At 40.7% G+C, this 26627-nt stretch overlaps 1 protein-coding gene across 5 annotated transcripts in view; it reads left to right on the top strand.

Moving 5' to 3' along the window:
- DMD (dystrophin) overlaps nucleotides 1-26627 on the top strand; it is a 1961037-nt gene that overhangs the window by 269798 nt on the left and 1664612 nt on the right. For all 5 annotated transcript variants that reach the window (XM_025200207.1, XM_014518487.2, XM_025200208.1 and 2 more), the window contains one exon: nucleotides 3386-3447. In XM_025200207.1, the coding sequence (XP_025055992.1) occupies nucleotides 3386-3447 (62 nt within the window). Of the gene's footprint in view, nucleotides 1-3385; nucleotides 3448-26627 lie in introns of those variants that run through there.

Here is a 26627-nt window from a genome sequence, read left to right as displayed (position 1 = left end):
TCCTGCTAAGCATCCAAAGAGATCCAGATTTTTAAATTATTTTTGATTTCACAATTGTTTCTCATAGTTCTGTAATGTGTTCCTTATACTCAGTAGATACTAGGCTAAAGCCACCAAATGTGTTTGTTAACCTCATTCTAGGTCAGAATTTTAATCCTGTGTGACTCTTTTCCCATTTGTCCAGTCCCACTCATCATCAGTGATAGTCCTCACAGTGGTTGTCACAATAGCACCTGTGCCTGTTCCTTTGGCATGGGTACTAGACACAGGATTGTAAAAATGTTTTCCACTGATTCTTCCTGAGCTAAGAGAGGCAGAGTTTATAGTAGGACCCAAGCTGTGATGTATATGGTGTCTATATATGTATTCTGGGTTGGGGGTGTTCTTTAATTAGAGCGGCTCTGATATCCGCTCTAACTAAAGAGACCCAATGTCACGTGTTTTCAGTGTCCCGTGCTTCAAAATGGCAGTGGGGCACTTCAAAGCTCGTTACAAGCTTTAGTTAAAGCGTCTGCACCACCATTTTGAAAGATGAGGATGCTGAATACACATGATGCGCAGGCTGCTGGAGTGTGCTAATTAGCACTCTCCAGCAGACTTGCAGCAGACTCAGTTAACTGAGTCTGCTCTGACACGTGCTAACGAGCAGAGGTCCATCACATGTGCAGGTGCCCATAGTGTGGGGATTCCAGCCCAAGGGGCTGAGATAAATTAGACAGCTCCACCCACAGAAATTTCAGGATCAGGGTGATGTCTTAGCTCCCCTTTCCTCTGGCCTGCAAGTTCTCTATGGCACTTCATGTGTGCACAGCAGAAAATCTCTCCTATGTTCCTTATGCAAATTTCTAGGGAGATTTTTCTCCTAAAATGGATGCTTGTGAGAGGAAAGGCACTAGATCTGGATAAAATGTGTCAAACAGTACTCTCTGGGAACCGGGAAAGATGAGAGGCCCTGAAAGAGAAGCCAAGGACAAGACACAGAAATGGTTTTCTATCTTGCATACAGCAGCAAGAAACCAATTCTTCACCTGGCTGCTGTGCTCTGTGGACGACTTGGCTTGGACTATGAATTTCTAGAAAGGGTTGAGGCATGTTTGTGCAATATAAACACAGGGGTAAACCTGTGGAACTTGGCAGTTTTTCCTTCTTGTTTTCTAGAAGGAACTTTCCTTAGTAGTTGCTTGACTCGGGGCATCCATGAGGGATAGTAGTTACAAGGTGAGAATACCTTGGACTGTCGATGACAACCTAACATTATGATCCAGAAGGATGGCCTTTGCAATTTTAGCAGGGATTCCTTGAGAGTATTTCTTGTGTCATGGCTAATGTTTGAGATGGGATCTGAGAGAGGACAATGGCAAGGGTGTGGGAACTTATTGCTATACACAGGTGTACAATATCCTTAGAGGGGAACTTGAATCCCTACAGGCCTGTATTACAGCTAAGCACATAAGGACGTGAATGCAAACTTCTTAATTTTAAGTTTATGTTTAAGGGCTTTGTACTTCCCTCCAGTAGAGGTATGATAAATGTCAGGAGAGGTTATTAAGGACGAGTCTGAAGGGTACTCATAGATATTTGAAGGTTTCAGAGACGGTAAATGCCAAAGATAAATTACAGGCAGATAACAGCACTGGTTAAGATTTAATTAACTATATATCATTAAACCATGAAATAAGATTGAGGCAACTAAACTAAAATAATGTCATTTGTTGCACTGGTGCCACATTTCAGAATCTGTGCCTAATCCTTGTCTGCAGCTGATTTGCAAGTAGTTTATTGTGAAAGCTTCAAATTGAACTGTTTTTAAGTGGATTTATGGCATATTTTCTGCCCTCTGAATTGATAAACATGGTTCTTAGGATCAAGATTGTAAGTGTACGATCAAAGTTCATATTCTGTGACTAGGTAGGAATAGTGACTTGCTGTTTCTTGCCAATAAACTCCTCCTCTAGAATATTATAAAAGCAAACGCAAACTAGACACTACAATATTTATTTGATTCCAAAGCTAGTCTTTTTTCTTTTGATGTAAAATGGGGAAAACCAAGCCTCACTTTACAATCAAGTGCCAGACTACTTCAGCTGGGATCTGTGGGAAGTGGCTATGCAGGGAGCCTGGCTCGGCTGGGGACCTGAACAGGAGAGGAGCCAGGAAAGGAGCAGGCACTGAAAGTAAGAACCTGCATATTGCCCCTGCTGTCCCTGGCTGAGCTGGGCTCCTAGGACAACTCGGCCCTCTAATAATTAGATTCCCTCTAATCCTTCTAAGATGACACTCTAATAATTAGATTCTAGACATGGAAAATTATAACAAGCTTGGAATTTTCCATGTCTACAATGTAATTATTGGAAAGTTATCTTAAATTTTAAGTTATCTTGGTTTCGAGTAAACACAGTAATATCACTGAAGCAACTTAATTTATAAAAGCTAACCAAATATTCAAAAGCATTTTTGCAACATTCTTGGAAGGTCATGGCTAAGACTAATATGTTTCTCCTCACTGTATCCTTTGTGACAAAAATGCCCCCGTGAACCTTAAAGTTGTTGACACCCCACCCAACTTATTTCTAACCATGACTCCTCCATTAACTTGGACAAATTTGGCTTTCTATATGTTCAGTAAGTAAAGTATGTTGTTTCATATTTATTTGTTATTCAACTGGGTTTAAGCAATGTATGTTAGAAAGTGAGAAATGTTATTCAAGCAAGCAACTTGATCATTCAAATTCTTTTAGCTTTTGCACTTGTTGCTATACATTGCTCTTTTCCCTTGATGGAATACCAGGGCCAGATCCTTCAAACATAGCAATGAATGAATAACTTTATTCGCATGAGTAAGCACACTACAGTTAATGGGACTGCTGTCATAAAGTTTCTTCTATGTTTCCAGGCCGAAGCCCTTAGGCATCAGGGCAAATTCTGTCAGGCTAAGGAAAGAAGCAAATTCAGAGTAAAGGGACTCATGTTATCCTTTTGGAATCAGCAAGTTAAAATGAACATACAGTGAAATGTTTTCTATAATGGGTTCTGATTCTGAAGATCCAGAATATCATCAGGCAGAATATGAGCATATTTAAGAGCTTTAAAAGGACTGAACAAAAAGATAGAACAAAACTAGAGCACGCTGAGTACCAATGATATGTTAGCCCTCCCTCATTCAATTGGACTTTTTCTCACTGTATTTATCCTTCTAAAGATTTAATGCTGATAACTATGTGATTATATAGCAGCAAACATTATGCACATATTTCAGTATTTGAACCAATTGTACATAATGGTTTTCAAGCTATAACCTTTATTCATTCTAGACAAGAACTTCGTTAAACCCTGTGTAATTGGATTTTGAGTAACTATAAGAAATCCCTTTGTTTTTCTTTTGCAGATGAAAGAGAAGATGTTCAAAAGAAAACATTCACAAAATGGATAAATGCCCAGTTTGCTAAGGTAAGAGAATTTCCCTTTTTAAGCCAAAAGCTTGTAATGTGCATATAAAGTCAGATTTTAAAAAAACACTCATTTTCCACAATTGAGACTAAATTTTCAGAACATAGCTTGGCCTGAGATCTGGTTCCTACTTTTAGATGTCTTGCATTGTAACTAAATCCTCTTTAAAAAAAATATGCCTTTTATAATTTTAAAACAGTCTCTGTATCCTTTCCTGTTCTTACTGTTTTTTCACTGAAAAACAGGAGAGTTGGAAGCACTGAGTTACCCCTTTGTGTTCTTTCTTTTATTCTATTTTTTTAAAGCTAAAGATCTATAATTTATTTTGTGTATGAATGAAGTGTAATTCATGCATTTTTCATAACACTGTTACCTTTTTGACCTTAGCACTTGTATTTGTTAGAGGGAAAAAATGATGGAGTCATTTTTTATGAAGCTCTGATTATTTATAAAGAATGTGTACACAGTACAGTTTCCTTGAGTTAGTAAGACTCAAATGAGGAGAGAAATTCTTTGCTCACAATTCCAAGCCTCTTTCGGCAAGCACTCAACTAAATCTGTTTTGCTTAGGTTTTTCCTTTTAAAGTGTAGCAAAACTGCTCTAACTTTAACTCAGCTTCTTCCTGGGTTAGCTTGCTTCTATCACTGCAGGCTCAAGGACACATAGCAGTTACAGTAGACACAGTCCGTGGGCCAGATCTGGCCTGTGGATCTGCATCACTCAGCCTGCAATGCTGCCTGCTACAATGGACCACACGCTAGACCCAACTCTGCGTGCTGCCTGTAGTACTGTGGAACCCATCTGGTTTGGGTTGTATATAATGTGTTACCAGATCTGCCCATCACTTTGGGGTGCGCTCATTTATTAGGGGTATGTTTCTGGGGTCTCTGTAATTCTAGCAATGTGCTGCTTGTGTTACTTGTGTTTCTATATGGAGCTGGATCTCTCCCTTCTACAAGTCCTCATCCCGAATGGAACAATCTTGCAGGACTCAGTTTCAGTGGGGCTGGGTTCCTCCAACCACCGAATCAGTCAAACACATATATCCTCATACACACACAGATTAGCACACATATATGCCCATACACACACAGATTAGCCTGAGCCAGGCTGAGTTATTCAGCATTGACAGGCTAACACCCTCATATGCCTTGAACTCAGTTCATCAGGGCAAAAATAAAATGCAGTCAGACACAAGCACACAGGTTAACAGAGCATATCTGAGTCATGCTGGGATATTCAGCACTGACAGGCTGACACCCTCATGTGCCTTGAACTCAGTTCATCCCTTATTTCAGCAGAACAATAATAAATGCAGTTAGATAAACATACACACATGCTAACAGAGTACGTCTGAGCAGGCTGGGTCTTATCAGAACTTTCAGCTGATACCCTCATGCACCTCAAAACTCAGAACATCCCAATCTCTTGTCACAATGATCCTAGTAGTAACTCCCTTGATGAACGGACCTCACCATAGTTTTGAGCATTACAGGGATCTTTGGTTTAGGTAAAAGAAGCATTGCTGTAGAGCAAATGGGGAGGTCAAGGGGACGGAAGAATAAGTGAGGTTCAGAGAGAGAGAGAGAGTATAGCAACCAGCTTGACCCTAAAAGTTATTTATTGCCAGGTATATGAACTTATGATGATACCAGTAGTAATAGCTGTACAAGAGAGACAAATAAAACAGTTACAATATTACATGGTTTCAATTAGGTATTTGGGGAAGTCTAGCTTAAGTTTGATTAGCAAAAGTCAGGTTCAAGAAGCTGTGCCTGGAGTAAGAGAGTAACGGTCATAAACTCCACCAAGACCATTTTAGGCTGGACGTAAGAAAAAGTTTCTTTAGTGTCCGAATCCCCAAGACCTGGAATAGACTTCCTGCAGAAGTGGTGCAGGCACCTACTCTGGACTCATTCAAGAAATGCTTGGATGCTTAACTTGTTGGGATCCTTTGACCCTAGCTGACTTCCTGCCCCTGGGTCAGGGGGCTGGACTTGATGATCTTTGAGCTCCCTTCCAGGCCTAATGTCTATGAAATCTATGGAAAGTCAGGTTCCTGGAGTCAGAGAAGAGAGACAGAGAGAGAGAGTCTGGGTCTCACCACTCAGTGAAGCTTGAATCAGTTGAAATTCCCAGGTGTTTGTTGGATCTTGCAAACAGGCAGAGCCCTCAGGATGACCCTTGGAGGGATCCCAAGCAGAAAAGGATTGGAACTGGTGCAGCTTTTGGATCCAAGCACCAGGACAGAAACTTGAGCTTGGGTAGGGGTTTTTGTAGAGAACTACCAGTGTCTCAAGGGAGAGCACTAGGTTTGTTTATGGGTAAATTATGGCTCATATGCTGCATAATAGTAATTGATCTCTCCTGGCTATGGGTGGTATTACTCTGAGGGAGCTCACAATACAGACAGGCAGATTCAGTGTTTTGGGTACCAGTAAAGGAGTCATTACTAGAATTGATTTGATAAATGTTGAGCTGAGTGTGTGTAGATGTGGGTTGATTAACATCTGGAGCAGAGATCTCCCATCATGCAGTGCTTCTGTGATCCGAGTGTTCAGTGCAGTCCTTGCCTTGGAATCTCTGTTCTCCGTCCTGAATGCTCATGAAGGTGCTTTCCTGTCCCATCTCCCATGTAAATGAAACCAGGGGAGTTGCTTCATTCCTATCATCCTTGTCTGGAGGGCAGTGTCTCCCACTGCATCTTCATTGTCTTTTGTAAGTCCTTCCTCTAATCAGTTCTTGTCCAGACAGAGGTGTGTGTGGAGGGGTGGGGTGAGTCCTTTGTGAGTCAGACAGGCTGCATATTGTGCCAGGGTTCCCCAAGAACACAGAGCTGAGAGGTAATAAGTGCTATGCCAGACCCAATACACACAGCTAGTCTGGCATGGGCACTGCATGCTATGTATACCCCAGACCATCCCCATGTACAGTGCTGGACTAGAGCTGGTGCATGCATGCAGCTCAGGGGTCTAGGTTGGGGTGCACGCTGCATGCAGCACCTGTCCTAGATGGGTGCTGCATGCTCGATCCAGGGCTAGTCTCAATTTAAAACATAGACCAGCCCTGCGTGCCAGATCCAGTGCAGAGTGCCAGTCTCATCCAGGCAGTACATGTAGCATGTGCCCCAGACCAGCACAGCATGCTTTGCACAGTATGTACCCCAGGACAGCCTCATGCATATATGTAGCACACAGGGCTGCAGCTCACATACAGGCTGCACACATAGCCAGTCCAGAGTGCTGTGCATACAGCACCCAGACTGTATCAGCTCTACAACCTGAAGCCGGTATGCGGGGCCACTCTGTGGGCCTGAGCCAGTCTGCAAACTGGCCCTGTGCCCCTTATCTGGCCTGCAGAGCCATATGAATTTGGCATCCCTAAGCTGGAGGATGAGAGGATGACACCAGCAGCTGTCCACTCCCTTTTGCAATATCTGCAAGCAAACACTTATCCTTGCACTGAATCAACAGCAAGAGGCTATTGCAAAAAAGTTACCTTCTTCTACAGTGTATTAGCAGGAAAATCCTATTTAAGACCCAGGAGGTAATGTTTCTACTGTTTTCAGTGTTAGTGAGGTCCTTGGTGGAGTACTGTGCTACCATGTTATAAGAAAGATGCAGACAAATTAGAAATAATTTAAACACTAAGCTGTAAGGGAAGGAATTGGGTTTGGTTAGATCTGAAAGCCAAAAATTGCAGGTAGGGGGAAGATAAGGCATCTCATAAGGCATCTTATATATAACAGTTTGCTATAAGTAGGAGAGTAACCAACTGTTTTAGGGGAAGAAAAAACACAACTTAATTTGTAGCAAGCAAGATTTAGCTTAGATATTTAAAAAAAGGAAAGAAAATTTTTGAATCTATACGAATTTTTAAAGAAAAAAAAAACCTAAGACACTAGGCTGGTTTTACAAACATCTTCCTTGAAAATTAAGAATGGGTAAACATCTCAGGGTATTTTGATGAACTAGATATGTTTGATCTTGCTTTAGTGCTGAGCAAAGAAAACACCTCTTCAGGTACCTCTCAGTCCTACATTTCCAGGACTGTATTTCTGTCTGCTCACGTGAGCATACATATCAAACAAATCAGCTTCTTGTTCATACAGAATTGACAGAAAACCTCTCAAATCATGACTCAGCTTCTACTCTTGACTTTCAGGTGCTCTGAATTTGGGAAACTGCCTTCTATGTTTCAGCTATCCAATCCATAAAGAAGCTTAACTGCTTTTTGCAATTTTACTTAAAGGATAGCTGACCCAAACACTGTAGAACTTTGTAAAACTGGACCCAAGTGAAAATTTCATGGCTTATCCTCTCTCTCCACTTGGGAGTAGAGTACAAATACTTCCTAAACCTTTTGATGTTGGAAAGTGTCTTGGGCTCGTGCCTACTTTCAACCATGGAAGTGATGTTAGTTCAGCTAACGTTATGGTTCATGATACTATGGTTAAAATTGCCATTTTGTAGTTTGGTTTACATTGTGTATGTGTGTGAACATTTGAAATGAGTTCTGAATAGTTTCTGAAATGTCTTGTTAAGCAGCTTAGCCTTAAGGGTGTACATTAATTATAAACAGATGTTAAAATACGTTATGTCACTACTTTCTATTATTTAGGAGCAATGGATTTCTGTTCATTAATCAAGCATAAAATATTTATGGGTGAATGACTCAGTATGCAAAAAATTAAAACAGAAAACAAAGAGGTAGTCTCACTAAAAGACTAGTTGTTGAGGTCTCAGATGATGGACTTCTTTGGAGCAGAGACTTTTGTCCAGAAATAAAACTTCAGTTCCTTGTGTTGAACTCCCTTGGGCACCCAGAATCCCAGCCACCATTACAACTAGGCTTTTAGTGAGATCAGCTCTGTTTTCTATTTTAATTTTTTGTAAACTGAATCATTCATCCCTAAATATTTTATACTTTATCAATGAACTAAATTCCATTATTCCTGAGTAAAGAAGAGTAGTCACATATTTCACAATTTGTTTATAATCAATGTAGAGTCACATTCCATGTTCCTGAATGGAAAATCTGGGGTCCTGATTTTCATTGGCTGTAGTCAGTTTATTATTGGACTGAAAATAAGTAGTACTTTGAAGATCATAAATGGTAAAATTTTGAAATTCTTCCTCCTAGTTCACGTATGTTTAAATTTTAGTTGTAAATATTGATGTCTGTGCATGACTCAGGAAATGGTGGCTTATTAGGGCGAGATGAGGAAGAAAAAAATTAATGCCTTTATGATTGCATATGAAGTCACATTACCGGATCTGATGAGGAGGTTCAACTGAAAACATCTGGATCTGCAAGCATCAGTTACTGTTTCCTGAGTGTGACTACACGAAATGTTTTGCTGCACAGTAGACTAATCTGTTTCACCATTTAACCATATGTAGCAGCTACTGTGGAGTGAATTAGGCTAATGTATGGTTTTCTATTATCTGTAAATACAGCTAGTAGATTAAATGTGCATTAGCTACTGTGCAGTGTAGCTACCATACCATTTTTGTAGACAGTTGACCAGGAGTAAATTGCTCCTTGTCAACCCAGGCAGCAGGTGGCGGGGGGAACTGTCCCCTCCCCAGTAGCTGTTTCCCAGCCCAATTGGCCAACTGGGGCAGAGGGCTGGGAAACAGCTGCAGGGGAGGGTACACTTTCTCAGCCCCCTACCCCAATCTGCCAAATGTCCCAATTGGGGTATGTGGCTGGGAACCAGCTGCCTGGAGATGGGACAGCCCTCACTTCCCCCCTGGCCCCCTCAAGCCCAGGCCTGACCCTGGTGTCCCCTGACAGCCCCAGGCTGGCACCTGGGGAAACCTAGAGCTCACCTTGGCTGCTGTATGGGAGAAAAACAGGACAGGAATAGCTCTGCCCTGAACCTCTTGCTTCAAGAGCAAATTTGCTCCCAACTGGTGCACATATAAACATGATCCCAGAGAAAGCTTACTGCACAACATTTTACTCTGCAGTAATTTTTCTGTGCATGAGTTGCATGTATAGATGCACCCCCTTTGAACTAAAGGATTGGAGATAGTAGTAGACTCTTAGACTTACCCTGACCTCAAGCTCTTCTTTCAGAGGGAAGGACCCAGAGCCACACTGCATGGGTCTATGTATGCTTGAAATTGCAAGATCTTCTTTGACTTGTGCCCCTTTTCCCATGCAGCAAGCTGGGCTATGCAAAGAGCTAGGGCAGGTGACATAACTCAGTGAAAGAATAGATAACAGGACTCAGAGTCTATCTATTAAAATAATAGGGGGTTTGTTTATTAAGTACTGTAAAACCTGGAAGTACTGCCCAGGAGTTTAGCAGTTATTGTTGCATTTTTTTGGTAGGATATGTAAATCAGGACAGGTTTCAAAATATGGCATATATTTCTTTTCGTATTGTTTGATTTAAAATTAAAGTAAAGAGCTTCAGTATATACATCCCTGAAAGAGGTTAATTTGTAATTTAATGAGGTTCTGCTGTGTGTGTGAGGGTAGTAGCACAGCAGTCTGTTGTAGACTAGTTCTTTATTAATAGGATATACTGGAAACTAATTAGTATTATCACAGGGGGTATTTCTGTCCCCAGAGATGATAATTATTGTTGAGAGCTGAAGCTTTTCTAAATCTTAAATTTAAAAATATATATTTTCTAGTGCTCTATAGCATCCTAAGTGTATTTTCTAGCAAGTTACAAATAAAGCATACATTTTTAAATGTAGGGACTCTATAGGTGCTGTAGGGATCTTTATAACAAATAGCTTTAATGTACCCATATTACTTTAATGATGCTTATCATGCACTTTAGAGGAACAAATGTTCAAGCATTTTACTAATGCATTGCTTAATAGGTTTTATGGTGGAAAACAGAGTTCAGTTATGAACTTTCTCTATTTGTACATACAAAATAAGGCACTTATAAATGGCAACTGATTTTGAAATGCAACCCTGTCTAGACACTGCCAACACAGGAAAAAAATGCCAGGAAATCTGTGCATTCTCATGGGATAAAAAAATCCAACAAATATCCACCAGGTGTTGAGAATAATTTATTTCACTCCCTCATGATGTAGGGGGCATTTCAAAATAAATAAAATTTTAATGTCAGCAGTAAAAAAAGATGCATACTGAAATGCAGGGAATAGCGAAGTAACATGGGTTCTGTGAGATTTAATTGTATATTATGTTCTCATGGCTAATTTTAGGTTCGGTATTGTTGCTCAATATTATAATTTATAAGTGGTTTTCCTACAAAAGCACTAGTGTGTGGGTGAGTTTTCAATATTTAAACTTGAAGTGCTGCATGTCAAGAAGCCAAACTTGTTTTTCCTCATATTCACATTTTTAAGTGAGTAGGACTTAATGTGATTGGCTATATTCTCCTAGAGAGAAAGAAAACGTTCAGGTATAAATTCACATCAGCCTGTTGTACCTCTTAAATGTGTTTTTAACATGGTACAGAAACAGGAGTTATTTTTCAATAGTTTGAGCTGGAAAAATGAAAACTATTTTTCATTAATAATTTGATGATTGTAAAGCAATATTTTTTTCTATTTCAGTTTTTATAAGAAAAAAATCATAAGGTTCAAGCTGTGGTTTTTTTTTTTCTGTTACTTGTATTTCACCCTCCACTTTTCCTCTTTTCCCTGTCTCCTGTTTTAACCTTTCTCTAAGTTCTCACTGAAAAAGGCAGGGAGAAGAGAAAGAGAAGATGGTATATAATGATAAACTAAAACACCTTAATTTTTCCATGTCAATATTTCATAGGAGGAAAAAAACAACCAAAGAATTTGGAAATAACTATTGTTAATGATGACATTAGTGTGAAAAAAGCTATTTGTGATGGGTGGGAGGGGGAGATATGAAAAAATCTGAACAGTTTTAGTTGTTTTAGAATTAGGATGCCATTTTTGCAAACATACATAGTGTGCAAACAAGCAAATAATAGAGAGAGAGAGGGTCACTTATAAATATAATCCACTAAACTCCACTTTAGCTGCCAAACTTTTTACCATTTGGGCTTTCATTTCCCCATCCTAGGATCTTATCCAGTGATCACTGAATGACTTCCTTTTCATTTTCCTGGACTAATGACTTTTAATTAGATTCCTTTTATGCAATAGCCATCTCATGGAAAAACCTGCCACAAATGGACTGTCCGTTGGCATTTGTAGGATAGATACCAAGCATTTAAATAGAAAGAGCTTGTACTGAACCAAAAGTGGATGGAGCATGTGACAGGCGATTTGCCACTAGTGCTTTTTATAATCCCATTCTGAGGATAAGCCTTCAATTTCCAGTGCTGTCAATCCTAATCCCCTTTGTGACAGTAATTTAAATTAAAGCCACCCTGATGATTTGGGGAGTATAAATATAGTACAAGATATTAGGACTTGGAGGAATGATAATCATAGGCCCATAAGTAGGAATTTGGACTTCTGATGAACAAATTTGAGAAACTAAGAAAATTATTTAAGGATGTTGACTGGACTTGGGAGCTCAAGAATTTAAATTCAGAAGAGCCATGGAATCACTTCAAGTCATAAGGACAAATGCTATCTGGAATTTGCAACCAAAGTAAGAGCTAGAAATTGGAAGGGGAGGACTACAGAAAACATTGGATAAATGGGAGTCTTAAATATGAATAATAAGCAGAAATTCTGCAAAGAATGGATAAATATAATTTTCTGGTAAGGAGAGAATAATTTTCAGATTAAAAAGTAAAGAAAGTGAGAATGGCAATAAACTTACCAAAGCTAGACCCTGCAAAGAAAATCAACTCAAACAGCACATATATGAGAATATAACAACATCAACAACCTAGGAAATAAGAAATTAGACCACTGTTAACTGCAAATAGCATGGACAATTTAGGTGTTCCTGAAATACTTAAAGAATTATTTGCTCCTATCTTTAAAAGGGGCAAAAATGCTTATGAGGATGATAGTAAATTACCAAATAGGAATAAGGATATGGTAATGGAAATTACCATATCTCGTATGAATGCAGCTCTTAAATTGGTTACTGTCACAAAACTGGGTGGGAGGGGGGGAGGCAGATAATCTCCATCTCAAAATACTGAAAGGACTCGTACATGAAATAGCAATTCCTCTACTGCAGATATTCAATCTGTCTGTTTGGAGAGAGTGCCTAGGACCAGATTAAAAAAGGGGGATCTATACAACTCCAGACCCATCAGCTTCACTTCAGTATTCAATATTCTCCAAGGTCTTAAAATAGATATTGAAAGGATCAAAGGGGGCAAGAGGGTGCAAAAGCCCCCATGTCTCACCAAAAGCATCCAGGAACATCTCCTAGCTGAAAGGAAGGCGTACACCCAATGGAAGGGAGGAGCCATCACCAGGGAGGACTATACCTCGGTTGCTCAGGGCTATAGGGGGGCGGTCAGGAAGGACAAGGCGGAGATGGAACTGGGACTAGCTACCCTGATTAAGGACAACAAGAAGTCCTTTTTTAAATACATAGGGGGAAAAAGAAAATACTGGGTAATGTGGGGCCTCTGAAAGACACGCTAGGAAATCTGGTTGTCGCACCAGACAACAAGGCTAACCTATTTAATGATTTCTTTGCCTCCATTTTCCTGAGTAGGGACCAGATCGGCCTGTCCACTGGGACCCCCTCAGGCCCCGGGGGAGGCACACCCAGACCTAGGGTCAGTGAGGATCTAGTCAGGGAACTTCTGGAGGGACTGGACTTATTTAAATCAGCTGGTCCTAACGATCTCCACCCCAGAGTGCTGAGGGAATTAACAGAGGTCATTGCGGGATCCCTGGCATGGCTTTACGAGCACTCGTGGTGCTCTGGTGTGGTGCCAGAGGACTGGAAAAAGGCCAATGTGGTTTCCATTTTCAAAAAAGGAGGAAGGAGGACCCAGGGAACTATAGGCCAGTTAGTCTTACCTCGATCCTGGGTAAGCTTTTTGAGAGAATTATCCTGGTGCATGTCCACGAGGGGCCAGCAGGGAGGTTATGCTTAGGGGCAACCAACATGGGTTCATTAAAGGCAGGTCCTGTCAGACCAACGTGGTGGCCTTCTATGACCAGGTCACAAAATCCTTAGACGCAGGGGTAGCAGTGGACATAGTCTTTCTGGACTTCAGGAAGGCCTTCGACACTCTCTCTCACCCCATTCTCATTAAAAAATTAGGGGACTGTGGCGTCAACACCTACACAGTCAAATGGGTCACTAACTGGCTGCAGGGCCGCACCCAGAGAGTGGTGGTGGATTGGTCATCTTCGACCTGGAGGGATGTGGGCACTGGGGTCCCCCAGGGCTCGGTCCTCGGACCCGCGCTGTTCAACATCTTCATCAGTGACTTGGACGAGGGGGTAAAAAGCACCCTGTTCAAATTTGCTGACAACACTAAGATGTCGGGGGATGTGGGCACGCTAGGAAGGAGGAATAGGCTGCAATTGGACCTAGACAGGTTACAGGGGTGGGCAGATGAGAACAGGATGGATTTCAACACTGACAAGTGCAAGGTGCCGCACCTGGGGAGGAAGAACCAGCCGCATACCTACAGGCTGGGGAACTCCCTTCTCATCAGTGCAGAGGCAGAAAAGGATCTTGGAATCATTGATGCCAAAATGAACATGGGCCGACAATGTGGGGACAGAGTCAGGAAAGCCAACCGCACCTTGTCATGCATCCACAGATGCATCTCGAGCAGGTCCAAGGTGGTGATCCTCCCCTTCTGTGCGGCACTGGTCAGGCCGCAGTTGGAGTACTGCATCCAGTTCTGGGTGCCGCACTTCAGGAGAGATGTGGACAGCATTGAGAGGGTCCAGAGGAGGGCCACCCGCATGATCAGGGGGCAGGCCCTACGAGGAGAGGCCTCCAAGCACTACCAGGAGTGACTAGAAATAATGGTCACAAGGTGGCAGAGGATAGATTCAGCCTAGACATCAGGAGATGCTACTTTACAGTCAGGGCGGCTAGGATCTGGAACCAACTTCCAAGCGAAGTGGTGCTGGCTCCTACCCTGGGGATCTTTAAGAGGAGGTTAGATGAACACTTTGCTGGGGTCGTTTGACCCCAGTACTTTTTCCTGCCATGGCAGGGGGTTGGACTTGATCATCTGCTCACATCCCTTCCGACCCTACCAACTATGAAACTATGAAAGAAAAAATAATCAGTGCTATGGAGATAAACAGAAAATGAGACAAATAACAATAAGATTTTAGCCACAGAAAATTATGTCAGACCAGTATAATATTCTTTTATGATAGTATGACTTCTTAGTTAAGGACAATACAATGGTCCCATCTATCTAGATAAGCAGATAGTGTTTGATGTTGTGCCTCAAAGGAAATTTTAGCTAAGACAGAAAATATAGGGTTTAATACTCTAAGTATGAGATCAATAATGGAGCTAGTTAGATTTTAGTGGGTTTTATTTTTTAAAAGTGCTATCTGACTGGGAAGAGGTTGCTAGTGGTATTCCATAGGAACAGGTTTGGGACCTATTTTGCAGAATATTTTCATTGTCTTCCTTTGTGAAAGAATTAGACATCTGCAGATATTGCCAATATGGAAGAGGATCAGATTATCATGTACAAAGATTTAGATAAATGTGTGGGCAGAACCCCCTCTCTCCCAAAGCCTTCTGTCGGTCAGCTGCAGCAGGATGCAGGCAGAGCCCTTAGCTATCAGATGCCACCTAATCCATGGCTCCATGGATTGAATCAAAAGGCTCTTCAGGTTGGATCTGATCCACAGGCCATAGATTGCAGTTTGAGGTATTTCCTGGATGTTGTCTACGTCTCAGCTCTGTACAGTAAGGTAGGGATCACAACTGCTTGATAAAGCATGAGCTTGGTTTTGAATCTGATGTCACAGTCTTCAAACACCTATTTCGTCAGGGGTCTGAAGGCTGTACTTGCACATTTGAGGTGATGTTGGATTTCTTCATCAATGTCAGTCTTCTATGAGAGATGGTTTCTGAGGTACGGGAAATAATGTTCTCTGGAGTCTCACTTTAAATCAGAATTATCAGAGCTATGGGCTGTTCAGTAAGAGTTGTTGATGGAGGACATTAGTCTTCTGAATGTTAAGCATTAGTCCCATTTTCTTGTATGCCTCAGTAAAGACATCAATGATTGCTTAAAGATCTTCTTTTGAGTGAACACACACTACACCATAAGCATCATAAGCATATTGGAGCTCAGTGATTGAGGTTGGTGTAGTTGTGGGTCAAATTATATGGTGTACTAGGCAGGGTATTTTGTACAGGGACAAACAATTATTAGTAAGAGTATCACTTAAAATGGAATTTGTAAGAATCCATTTAAACTATTACCTAAATTCTCCCATGTTTAATGAATTTAAATTCACAAGGGAACTGGCACAAAGAAGGGCTAGCAGGATCATTTGGGGAATGGAAAACCTAATTTATAAGAAGAGATTACAAGAACTTGGCTTGTTTAACATAGCAACATAAAGCTTGAGAGAAGATATACTTACTCTTCCTAAATATATTTAGTAATTCATAAATATATTTGTGGATGAATACCAGGAAAGGAGAAAAGCTATTAAGTTAAAGGACAAGATTGATACAAGATCAAATTGATACAAACTATGCAAACAAATTTGGACTGGAAAATAGGAGGTTTCTAACCATTAGAGATGTGAAATTCTGGAAGATTTTTGTAAGGATTGAGCTTGGTAAATTTGTGGAGAGTATATTATAGTAGACAATAAGGTGTTTGTGGCTTTGTCTGTTTGAGGTTAGTTTGAGGCACTTGAAAGAAACTTGATCTCTATGTAAGGTGTTTGATTGTGGAAGGTATTTTGTTGTACTTCATCAGAGTTGATTTTTCCCCTCTAAAGTTCACTAATTGGTTCCTTTCCCTGTTCCCTCTCCACCCCTCCCCTTTTTACACACGCAGTTTTCCCTGAACCATTGGACATTATCTACCAATGGGGATGGGAGATTTTTTTGGGGTGCATTTTTAAATGGAAGTGAGAAACCTCTCAGGTGCCTGGGTCTTATTCAGGAGTATGTCAATCACCATACTTGGGATCCATAAGAAATTTCCCCCCAGATCAGTTGGACAAGAACTTGCTATTGATTGTGTTCCCTAGGACCTTTTTAACTCACCAAACTCCCTGACCTTCCTTAAAATTGCACTGCTTGTTGCCTTTATCTCCCCTGCTCTTTTTCAGCACATTGTAGGTTCTTTTTTTATCAGGTTGTTTGTGAATATTTTTGTAGATCCTTTTGGATCAATGGTTGCCTGTTAACACATGCAACCAGACTCAGTAACACAGAAATTTCACTTAAATTTTATGCTTCCTAGATTCTAAGAAAGAAGCAGTCTTTTTTGGGTTTTTTTGGGGGGTGGGGTTGTTCTGTTTTGTTTTGGTAGAGTAGACATTACTGGGTTGATTTATGAAGCTTTCAAAGTGCTAGTTTTCAAGAAATTATGTTAACCATTGTGACCAGTGCACTTCTAATTTTATTAGATGTGCCATTCCTTTAACTTTGCTGAATTAGCATAACACAATAAAATATTTGAATTAAAAAAATGTGGGACACAAAAATCATAGTCTCCAAAGTTCAGTCAATGATACCACCAAATTATTTTTGTGACAGATCATAGTCAAGTGAAGACAGATTTGGAGCTTGTTGAAGAAAGACTTGAATAAAGTCTCAGATAGGTATGTGGAAGTTCAGATATCCATTATCACATGCCAATGATACCCACTGGTTCTTTTTCTGTTCTTAAAGTAGTACATTCATACAGTTTGCCTTCATAAGATTAGATTAGAGGCTATCCCCAACTCTCATTCACTATGGATAATGAAAAGAGTGCCAACATTAAGAGCCAACATCACAGATAAGCCTACAGTGTACCCACAGTAACGCAGGGGTGGACAAAATACAGCCCGCGGGCCATATCCGACCCACCAGGCCATTCTATCCGGCCCACCAGTGAGGCTCAGAGTGAGGCAGCAGGGGTGCAGGGCATGGGCTGGCAGGGGTCTGTGGAGCCAGGATGGGCTGTACTAGTAGGAAGAGAGGGGAGCTGGCTCGGCTCCATAAAGCCCCAGCCAGCCAGGACTCTGCACTTCTTCCACCCTGCTCTGGGCCCTGCTGCTGGCCCCAGGACACCGGTACAGGCTCCATGCTCCTGTCTGATTGTTGCTGGCTCCTACACACCCACTCCCAGCCCCAGTTCCTTCCTCCCCCATACCCCTTCCCTCTCCCCTCCTCAACCCCAACAGACTTACCAGCTAGAGGCAGCTGTGTCAGCTGTGTGTTTAGTCTAGGCTGAATCTCTGAAGCTGCCAAATCTTTTCTGAAGCTTTTCTGAATCAATTTGGATGCTTCAAATCGATTTGGAGCTTTTAATTGCTCTCCCAATTTGATTATGATTTGGAGAGTCAGTCCCCAAATCAGGCTGAATCTCCTCCAGATCGAATCAGCTACCAAAGCTTCTTACAGCCCTAAGGGAGAGCTCTGATGCTGGCTTCACTTCAGGAGGGGGTTTGGAGAGATGCCCCTTCCCCCCAGCCACAGCCTTTGCAAATTACAGGAACCAGTTATGGTACGAAGCTCACACATCCCTCTCAACTGTGCTGCCTGTGGCACTGCTAAGCAGGGCTCTGACACTACCTATATCTCAGAAGCAGCAGCAGCTGGAGTAGTTTAGGCATGCAGTAAACAGATGTAACTTAATCTTTATGTATATAGGAGAAATCAACTTACAAGCTCTCTAGACTATTTGGCTTGAAATATTTGAAGCCTTGATGTTTAACTTCAAAATTTTGTTTTGCTTCCTCGGCCCAAAGTAAAAAAAACAAAAACAAAAAAGGAGTACTGTCTCTCTTTTATTTATTTATTTATTTATTTTTACAAACTGTACTATAGATTTACTATGCCTGATTCACAGTTATACATGGATTTTTTTTTGTTTTGTTTTTTTTTACCTCACACTGCAAAAGGGACAGACACTACATCCTGAGGCAAGGCCCTGCCAGGTGTGAGGGAGCAAAGGGGAAGGTCAGAGACAGGCAGAGGGTATAGTCAGAGGATTACAACTCAACGTAAAATTTGAGATGCAGTTGGCAAGGGCTATAAAAGGCAATACAAAGGGATTCTACAAGAATAACAAAAGTAAGAGGTAGATCAGAGAAACCATAGGTCCCCTACTGAATGCAGAAGACAATCTAGTTATGAATGATTCAGAGAGGATGGAAGCATTTGATGTCTTTTTTTACTTCTGTTTTTACAAATAGGGGCAGCTACCAGATGAAAAATTATTAGGTGCCTGGGAGGCAAGACTTAAGAGGAAAGACTGAAAGAACTAGGGATATTTACTCTGGAGAAGAGAAGACTGAGGAGGAATTTGATATTTGAATTTGGGAATTTGAATTTGATATATCAGTCTTCAAATACCTGAAGGGCAAGTATAGAGAGGATGAAGATGATTTTGATTTTGTGGATGTAGGAGATAGGACTAAAAGCAATGGCCTCAAGCTGAAGCAGGTTGGAAATTAAGAAGAACTTTCTGATCATGAGGCTGATCAAATCCTGGGACAAGCTACTTAGAGAAATTTAGGAATCTCCATCTCTGTAAGTTTAGACGATTAGGTTAGACAGACACTTGACTTCTGTTTGGTCAGGAATGAGCCTGTCTTGAGCAGAGGGCTGGGCTTCATGACTTTGTGAGGCCCCTTCCAGCCCCACTTGTTTGTGATCATAAGCAATGTGTGCCCCTGGAGGCTGGGGACGGGGGCACGGCGACTGCCTACAGGCAGCAGCAGTGGTGGTGGCATGGTGGTGAGGAGCTCCCGCAGGCGGTGTCAGCAGTGAGGGGGGTAGGGGTGGTGAGCGCCAAGCAGCAGTCAGCGACTGCCCGCAGACACCACTGGTAGCATTGGCAATGGTCAGTGGTGATTGGCGACTGCCCACAGATACTGCCATCAGTGTCGGTGGTGGGTGGTGGTGAATGGCGACTGCCTGCAGGTGCCACCAGCAGTGTCAACAGCACTTCTCTCAGGAGGTGCACTGCTAATTTTAGGGGGTACATATGCACTTGCATGCACCCCCTAAGCATCACCAATGCTTGCCAGCCAATTAACTTTGCTTGAGGCAGGAGAGTCCACAGAGGCATCAGGGAGCAAGGGGTAGGGAGAATTTGTGGAGGGATCAGGAGGGCTAGCAGGATCTGCAGGAATGATGAAAGGTGCAGGTGGCACTGCAAGGAGATTGAGAGGCAAGCAGGATCCACCCGGGGGGGAGCAGGGATCAGCTGGGTAGGCTGGGTCCTTTGGGAGTTAGTGTCATCTGGGAGGGTTTGGCAGTATCAGGGGACTCATGGGGTCAAGAGGGAAGCTTGGGGGAAGCCAGGAGCTATTTTTAGCTTCCTGCCCTCCCCCTAGCAAACTTACACCCCCATCTTTCCTTCTCCTTACCCCACCAAGAGTTGCTTCCTAACTTCCCAGCATTGGCAAACACTGATAAAACAGGCACTGGGAGCAACTTGCAGGATGGAGAATTGTGGGTGGAGGGGAGGGTTCAGGGGGAGGCAGCAAAGCCCAGGGGGCTAGAAATAGCCTGGTGCCAGGGTGTTAGGTAAGGAAAGTGCAGCCCTGGGTCTGGGGCCAGGAACTGGGCTTTCTCAGCCCTGAGGCTTTGTATAGAAGTTTGATTCACCAATCTAACGTAGATTGATTTGATTTGAGTGCACATTAATCCAGGTCTATTTTAGATCAGGTTCCACCATTTTTAGACTGATCTGTGTGTGACATGCTTCTGTACTGTTACGAGTTTAGATCAATTTCCAACACTTAGACTGCGTATAAGTGTAAGCTCCGCACCTGGGCGAACTAAGTTAGATCAGGTAGCTATTTTTAATGCAATGTAACTGCCCCCTAATTCCTCTGAACATCTGTACACTTAGCCTTAAGGTAGGCATTATAGCAGTAGTTGAACACAGCCTTTGCTGTCGTGGGCTAAAGCATGGTAGATCTTCATATAAAAAACAAACAAACTGAATTACTGTCTCTGAAATCAGTAGCACTGTGCCAATTCTAACACTCTGAAGATCTGGCTAAGTGAACGTAGATTTGATTTAAAGCCACCTTTCCTTTCTGAAGCACATATCTGGTTTAACTGTAAGCCATGTTCTCTTTGGTTATTTTAAGTTTCCTTGAGTCTAAAGAAAGGAGTTTCTTAGTTTAATTCACATACCATGGGACCAGGAAAGAACAGAGCATCAAGAAAGTCTACAAAGAAGAGTTATGTAGAAACTTGCAAGATAAAGGAGGCTGTCTTTTTATGAAGTAACACAAACTGAGACTCTAGTTCTTACTACTCAGTGGGTGTGTCTACATGTACCCCCAACTATGCAGCTGTTACTGAGCTGTTGTTTAGTACTTGCTTTAGCAAGTACTAAATGACTGCACAGTAACCACCTTTACTGCTCAGTCCTGGCAGCGCATGGATTGTTTCCGATCCTACTGTGCAGTAGCAGTAGCATCACCGTTTGTGCCCTCCAACACTGCATCACCGTAACGGTGAGCTATGTTGTCATAGCTCATCACTATGGCAACATAGCATCTCATGTCGACTTGCCCAGGGAGTTTTAAAAGGGTTAAGAATGTCTTGTAGTGGATTCCTCATAACACTCTGGATCATGTCTTTTTATTCTGTTAAAATTAATATTTGATGGCTCCAGATGCCAACAACACAGAAGACTGTGTTTTATAGACAAAAACCAGTGATTCTCAGTCAGGGTGCCACAAGCTTCTTTTAAGGGTGATATAGGATGCAAACACCTGCACAATTCTCAGAATAAGTCAGATATTTCAAATAGGAATATATGATGTCAAAAATATTCTGACAAGTTACGGTCTTTCTGAGTTTTTTGCAACAGAAAAATTGGTCTATTATTTTTCCAAAAATATAATGAGTGAAAACTAAGAACTATCATTTTCAGAAGGGTAGCTTGCATCTAACAAGTAGTGCCTCAAATCTCAAAAGGTTGAGACCTGCTGATGTGGACCAGGAGTGCTCAACCTCACCCCTTGAAGCCATGGAGTCTGACCTGTGAGGCTCCCCACAGGTTGGGAAACTTGGTAGTTGAGGAGGGGTAGCAATTACTACTGCCGCCCCTCTCCCTATGGCAAATTCCCAAGTCTGCATAGCAGGTTCAGGGCTCAGCCACAACCCTTTCTCCTGAGCCATCAAGTTCGTGCCAAGCCATACTCCCTCTACCATTTGCCCTCCCGTCCACATAGCTGGATCAGGGCCGGGCTGCTCCCTGTCCTGCTCTGTGCAGCCAGTTTTGGCCCACCTGTGAGATTTGGCTTTTGGGCAGACTAGGTACTGCCTATCCAGACTGCACGGCAAAAGGGTTGAACCCTACTGATATAGACAGATCCTCCTGTCTGCAGGGTTTTACCATGGTTCATAAATCATGTTAAGTATGTACACGTGCCACATTATAAACATTTTGGAAAACTACACTGTAGATAGTGCTTTCATGTCACTATTCCATGATTCAGAGACCTCCATCCCATATAATTAACTGTGCTGTTTTGTCCCTCTGTCTCTGTTGTTCTTATCTTCAAACAATCCAACATTTAAAAAGAAAAGAAAGAAAGAAAAAAATGTGGCAAAGAATAGCAGTTCACTAAGTCAAAAGCTAAATTGGATTGTGGTAAATTGTCGGGGCTCTTATTGAAGGCAAATGAAGTTTCTTTGCTTTTAAGCTTTGTGTTGCTGCTACTATCTGTGGGGGACTCCATGTTTAGAAATTTAAGGCTTCCTTAGGTCAGTTACCATTTTACAATAAGTGCCTTGCAAGATTACACGGAAGGCTCATCATGTCTGTTTTGCATAATTAAAGGAAAAAAAACTTTTCATCTTGTCTGAAGCCAAAATGCTGTTTAAACTTCCTATATAAAACACATTTGCACTATAATATAGTAAACAATGTTCTTTTTTGTGGACAAAGTTAAATAGCACTTTACCGTATGTGTATTTGCAGTGTGTGTGTATATACATATATATGTGTATGCATACACATACGGACACCCGTGTGCCAAACAAGTTGCATATTCTAAATGGTTTGTACTGATATATGGTAAATTATGTATTAGTCCTCCATGTCCTTCTTTTTTTCATAATGTAGAAAACTGGGTAATAATATTTTGTATCTGTTTCAAATACCTTTGGTTAAGAAGCAAAAAAACCCAAAAAATCTCTCCCCCAGCCTTGCCTATGATGATTCAGGAAATATCAAACCTTCTATTGGTTTGAATAGGGCCAGGACTTTACTCTGTTTTTAATTTGAAAGAAGAATATTGTCTGTGGTTGAGAGAGTTAATGGGAACAGAACTGAGATACTCTGTATGAAGGCCAGGTATCTTAGTATATTCAAGTCCTTGCGTTTTACCACATAATGCATCAGCTAATCATTTAAAAAAATGTGCTCTCATGCTAACCTATCCATTCTGCTTTCTTAAATGCATGTGTAAGTGCTCTGAGCTTTTTAAACTGAATTAAGACCATAGGTCCAAATGTATTTGCATGCTCAACTTTACCGTTGTTATGTACATAGAATTATATACTTAAGTATCTTGCTGAACTGAAGCCTACAGAATGGTGACGGTGAGAGATTCCAGTGTTGGCTTACCCTGTTACCTGCCCAAGAGGCATGAGGTGGTGTTAAGGTCTCCTCTAGGACTGTCATATTTCCCTCTTTTTTCCCACCTGCAGTTCATTATGATAGTTGGGCTGTTTTTTACATTGCAATCTAAAATGAGGTCCCTGCCACTTTATTCCTCTAGAGTGTCATGCACAGCAATGGAATTAATAGCATTACATTAATACAAAAATGGCAATAATTATGTTGATTGCAATAGTCACATTAGTGATGTTGATACTTGTTCCCCAGGAACTGATTTCAGTCCACCAGTTCATGTCCTGAAAGCCATTAAACAAGCGTCCCTACAGCCATATCATTTTTGGTCACTATGGGCACGAGTAGAATTTTTTTTAACTGTACCTTGAGGAGCTGTATTCTTAGTGATGTAATATCAGTAGCTCTGGATAAAACCCAGGTAAAACAAATGTTTACAAAGAAAATATTCTAAATGGGAAGTGTGCTTCAGTGTGGCAGTTTCATATGTGGCTTAAACCTAGATAATATTCTTGGGAAAACTAGTAAGATTTTAGCATTTATAAATTGCTAAATTTGTCCCATACATTTTACATTTCTTTTGGCACTGACTAAAAATAAGTGCCATCAGTTAATTTATAACATATAATGGAAACTGAATGTAAAACACCAATATTTAATTTTATCTTTAAAAATGTTTTAATCTACACAGAGCACTTGAAAAGTGAGGTGCTATGTAGTTGAAACCATACTAGAGCTGTCTACACAAAAATGGTACAAAGAGCAATTAGCACTTAATTAAAGCGGAATTAACTGAAGATTTGCATATTGGCCAAAAAGAGCTGTGAAATCCATTTTCCTTCCTACTTACCTAGTTTTTAGTGGCATACATTTCTGAAAGAAAACCAAATCCTTTTCACTTTTATAAATAACTTCCAAACAGAAATAGTTTCAGATTTCTGGCTGTCATGTAGTGCTTGAAAATACATTTTATTAATTTCATAAGCAAAAAAATGTTTATCTATGAGATTAGTAAAACCCGTAGCACAAAATGTTCTATTATATTGCGGTATTACTTGTAGGAAAGCAAGCTTATTTTCAGCACAGTTTTGTTTTTTTTTTAACATAAAATTTGAGTCTTATGATAAAAGGGAAATATTGACCCAGTTCTTAATCTTGCCTTGATGTGAAGGCTTGGTGCTGCCAGGGATTAAAATGCAAGTTTAATTCCATTTCACTTACTGCAAAAACAGGGAACATCAGAGATTCAGAACAAATCTCAATTGATTCAGTATGATGATAACAAAGTATTGTTTAAGCAGGAGGTGCTCTCACTTACTGTGTTCTAACATCAGGGGTACACAATATCTGACCTTGCTGCTGCAAGGCACAGCTGGTGATGCCTTTGTAATGAAAAATTCTATTCCTTTTTACTGGAAACACGCACAAGACAAAAATATAGCTGGTAGTATTCTAAAACTACAAATAAGAGATCTTTGGAGGAAAAAGAGAGTCACTTCTTCCTCCCCTCCCTCCTCCCCCCCACTTTTTTTTTCTTTTTTTTTGCAGTTAAAATTGGAAACCAAAACAGCTAACTATAGTTTTATTTCTTGTGTGTACCAAAATGGCCATTCTTATGTAAAGATTTTTTGAGCATTCTCTGGACTTTCTTTCCCACAAAATCTCCTCACTTCAAATAGGTGTTAAAGCTTTGCTCTGTTTTCCCCAAAATTTCCAAAGGGCCCCTCCCAGTTCAATAAGTGTTGACAAACTTTGAGATCAAGTCATTTGTTTTCAAACTGTATTGTGATTCCTTCACAGGATGGCCCAAAAGACCCTTTTTTCTCTTTTTGATAAGAAGCATGGTCCTCCCTCCAGGCAATTGGCTTGCTTATGAAGAGAACAGAATTATGGCTTGGTCTAGTTTTTGCATGTTGGAACTGTACGTTCCTGGGAAAACAGTGAGAGCATAATTCAGTTTAGTATCTACAGTGTAAGAAGTAAGGTCAACATACACCCACTACATGGCATGCACATAAAGGCTAGGAACAATAAATTATCTAATATTTGTATCAATGCAGGAAATGTCAAGTATAAATTAAATTAATTTTTCTCTGCTATAAGCAACTTTGTCTTCCTCTCAAATGTTAAGGGAAGTCATTGCAAAAAGTATTTGAGCACAACTCTAAAATTTACTTTTTGGAAACATTTTATATATATATATATACAAATCCATATTCTTCTTTGCTCACTCAAACCTTTTCATGTGATTATTCAGATGAGACTGAGCATGATATATGCATTTTATTATGTCAAACTCTTTTATTTACTGTAAACCATTATGTACTGGCCTATTTACTGTAGTCAAGTCTTGCAGAATATCCAATTCAGAGGGGGTGCCTTTTAAAAAGCTTAAAACATGCCCAGCAAGGCAACCACTGATGTTAGTAATAGTGAGCTCAGGACTTCCAGTTCTAATGCTATACAATGGAATTGAAGAAAATCACTTGATACCCATTTAGTTCCTTCATCTTTTCCCTGTTAAACCTGGATTTGTTCTTTGTACTCTTTTATTCAAGCTTTCATATCTTCATACAGCTCTTATTTCAGGTCAAAGAATTCATCTAAAGAAGATTGAATACACGCCCTTCTCCTGAAGTTATGTTGTTTCAAAATATCTTTTGAGAAAAATGGAAGCAGTTTAAATATAGCACTATAATATTGGTCTCACTGGTGCATATGTCTAGCTTGCACATTTGTAAACATTTATAAATTTGCATGATTGTTGCTGGCAGTAGACATCTTTGGCTCCATGCTTGGAATTCATCACAATTAAATCTAATCATCTTCAAAACTTCCAAAACTCTGTACAGGCAATAAAGTTTTAATACATTTATATTTCACTTGGTGAGGTGGGGGAGAAGGAGGAAGAAGCAATGAAGTGTTAAAGTGTTTTACTTCAGCAGCAGGTTTGAGAATCACAGTATCCATACCCCATATAAAACAATTTTATATACCTGTGATTGAGTGAGATATATATATAATATGTATTTATATGTATTTGAAAAATATCTATTATTTAGAGAGTTTGTCCACTGAAAATCCAAGTTTAAGGCAAATAATAGCCCTATAGTTTGGGGATACAATTCTTTGTGATACTTCAGGGCCAGAGCACCAGGAATAAGTTTCATATTACTGTATACTAGGACTGTGCAAAATGGCTATGTTTCATTTTGGTTTAGGATTTGGCCATTTTGGAGGGACAGTGATTCATTTTGGTGTTTTGGATCACTGTTCCATTTTGATTCAGCCAAATCTTTTTTGGAGTTTTGACTCTATTTTGGTGATTCAGCCATATGCTACAATGGGGAAATACTAAAATGCCTATACCTTTGTCATTTCTTGCCTGATTTGAATGAAAATTGCAGGAACAGTATCCCCTTCTGAGGCCATGGATTCTGCTATGTTTCAAAAAGATAGGGGCAGAGATTTTTGTGAAACTGCACCTCAAACTATTCAAAGCAAAACTCATGT

The sequence above is a fragment of the Alligator sinensis genome, unplaced genomic scaffold (assembly GCF_000455745.1).
Source record: "Alligator sinensis unplaced genomic scaffold, ASM45574v1 scaffold746_1, whole genome shotgun sequence".
Lineage (NCBI taxonomy): Eukaryota > Metazoa > Chordata > Crocodylia > Alligatoridae > Alligator > Alligator sinensis.
This window is presented reverse-complemented; position numbering and strand designations above follow the sequence as displayed.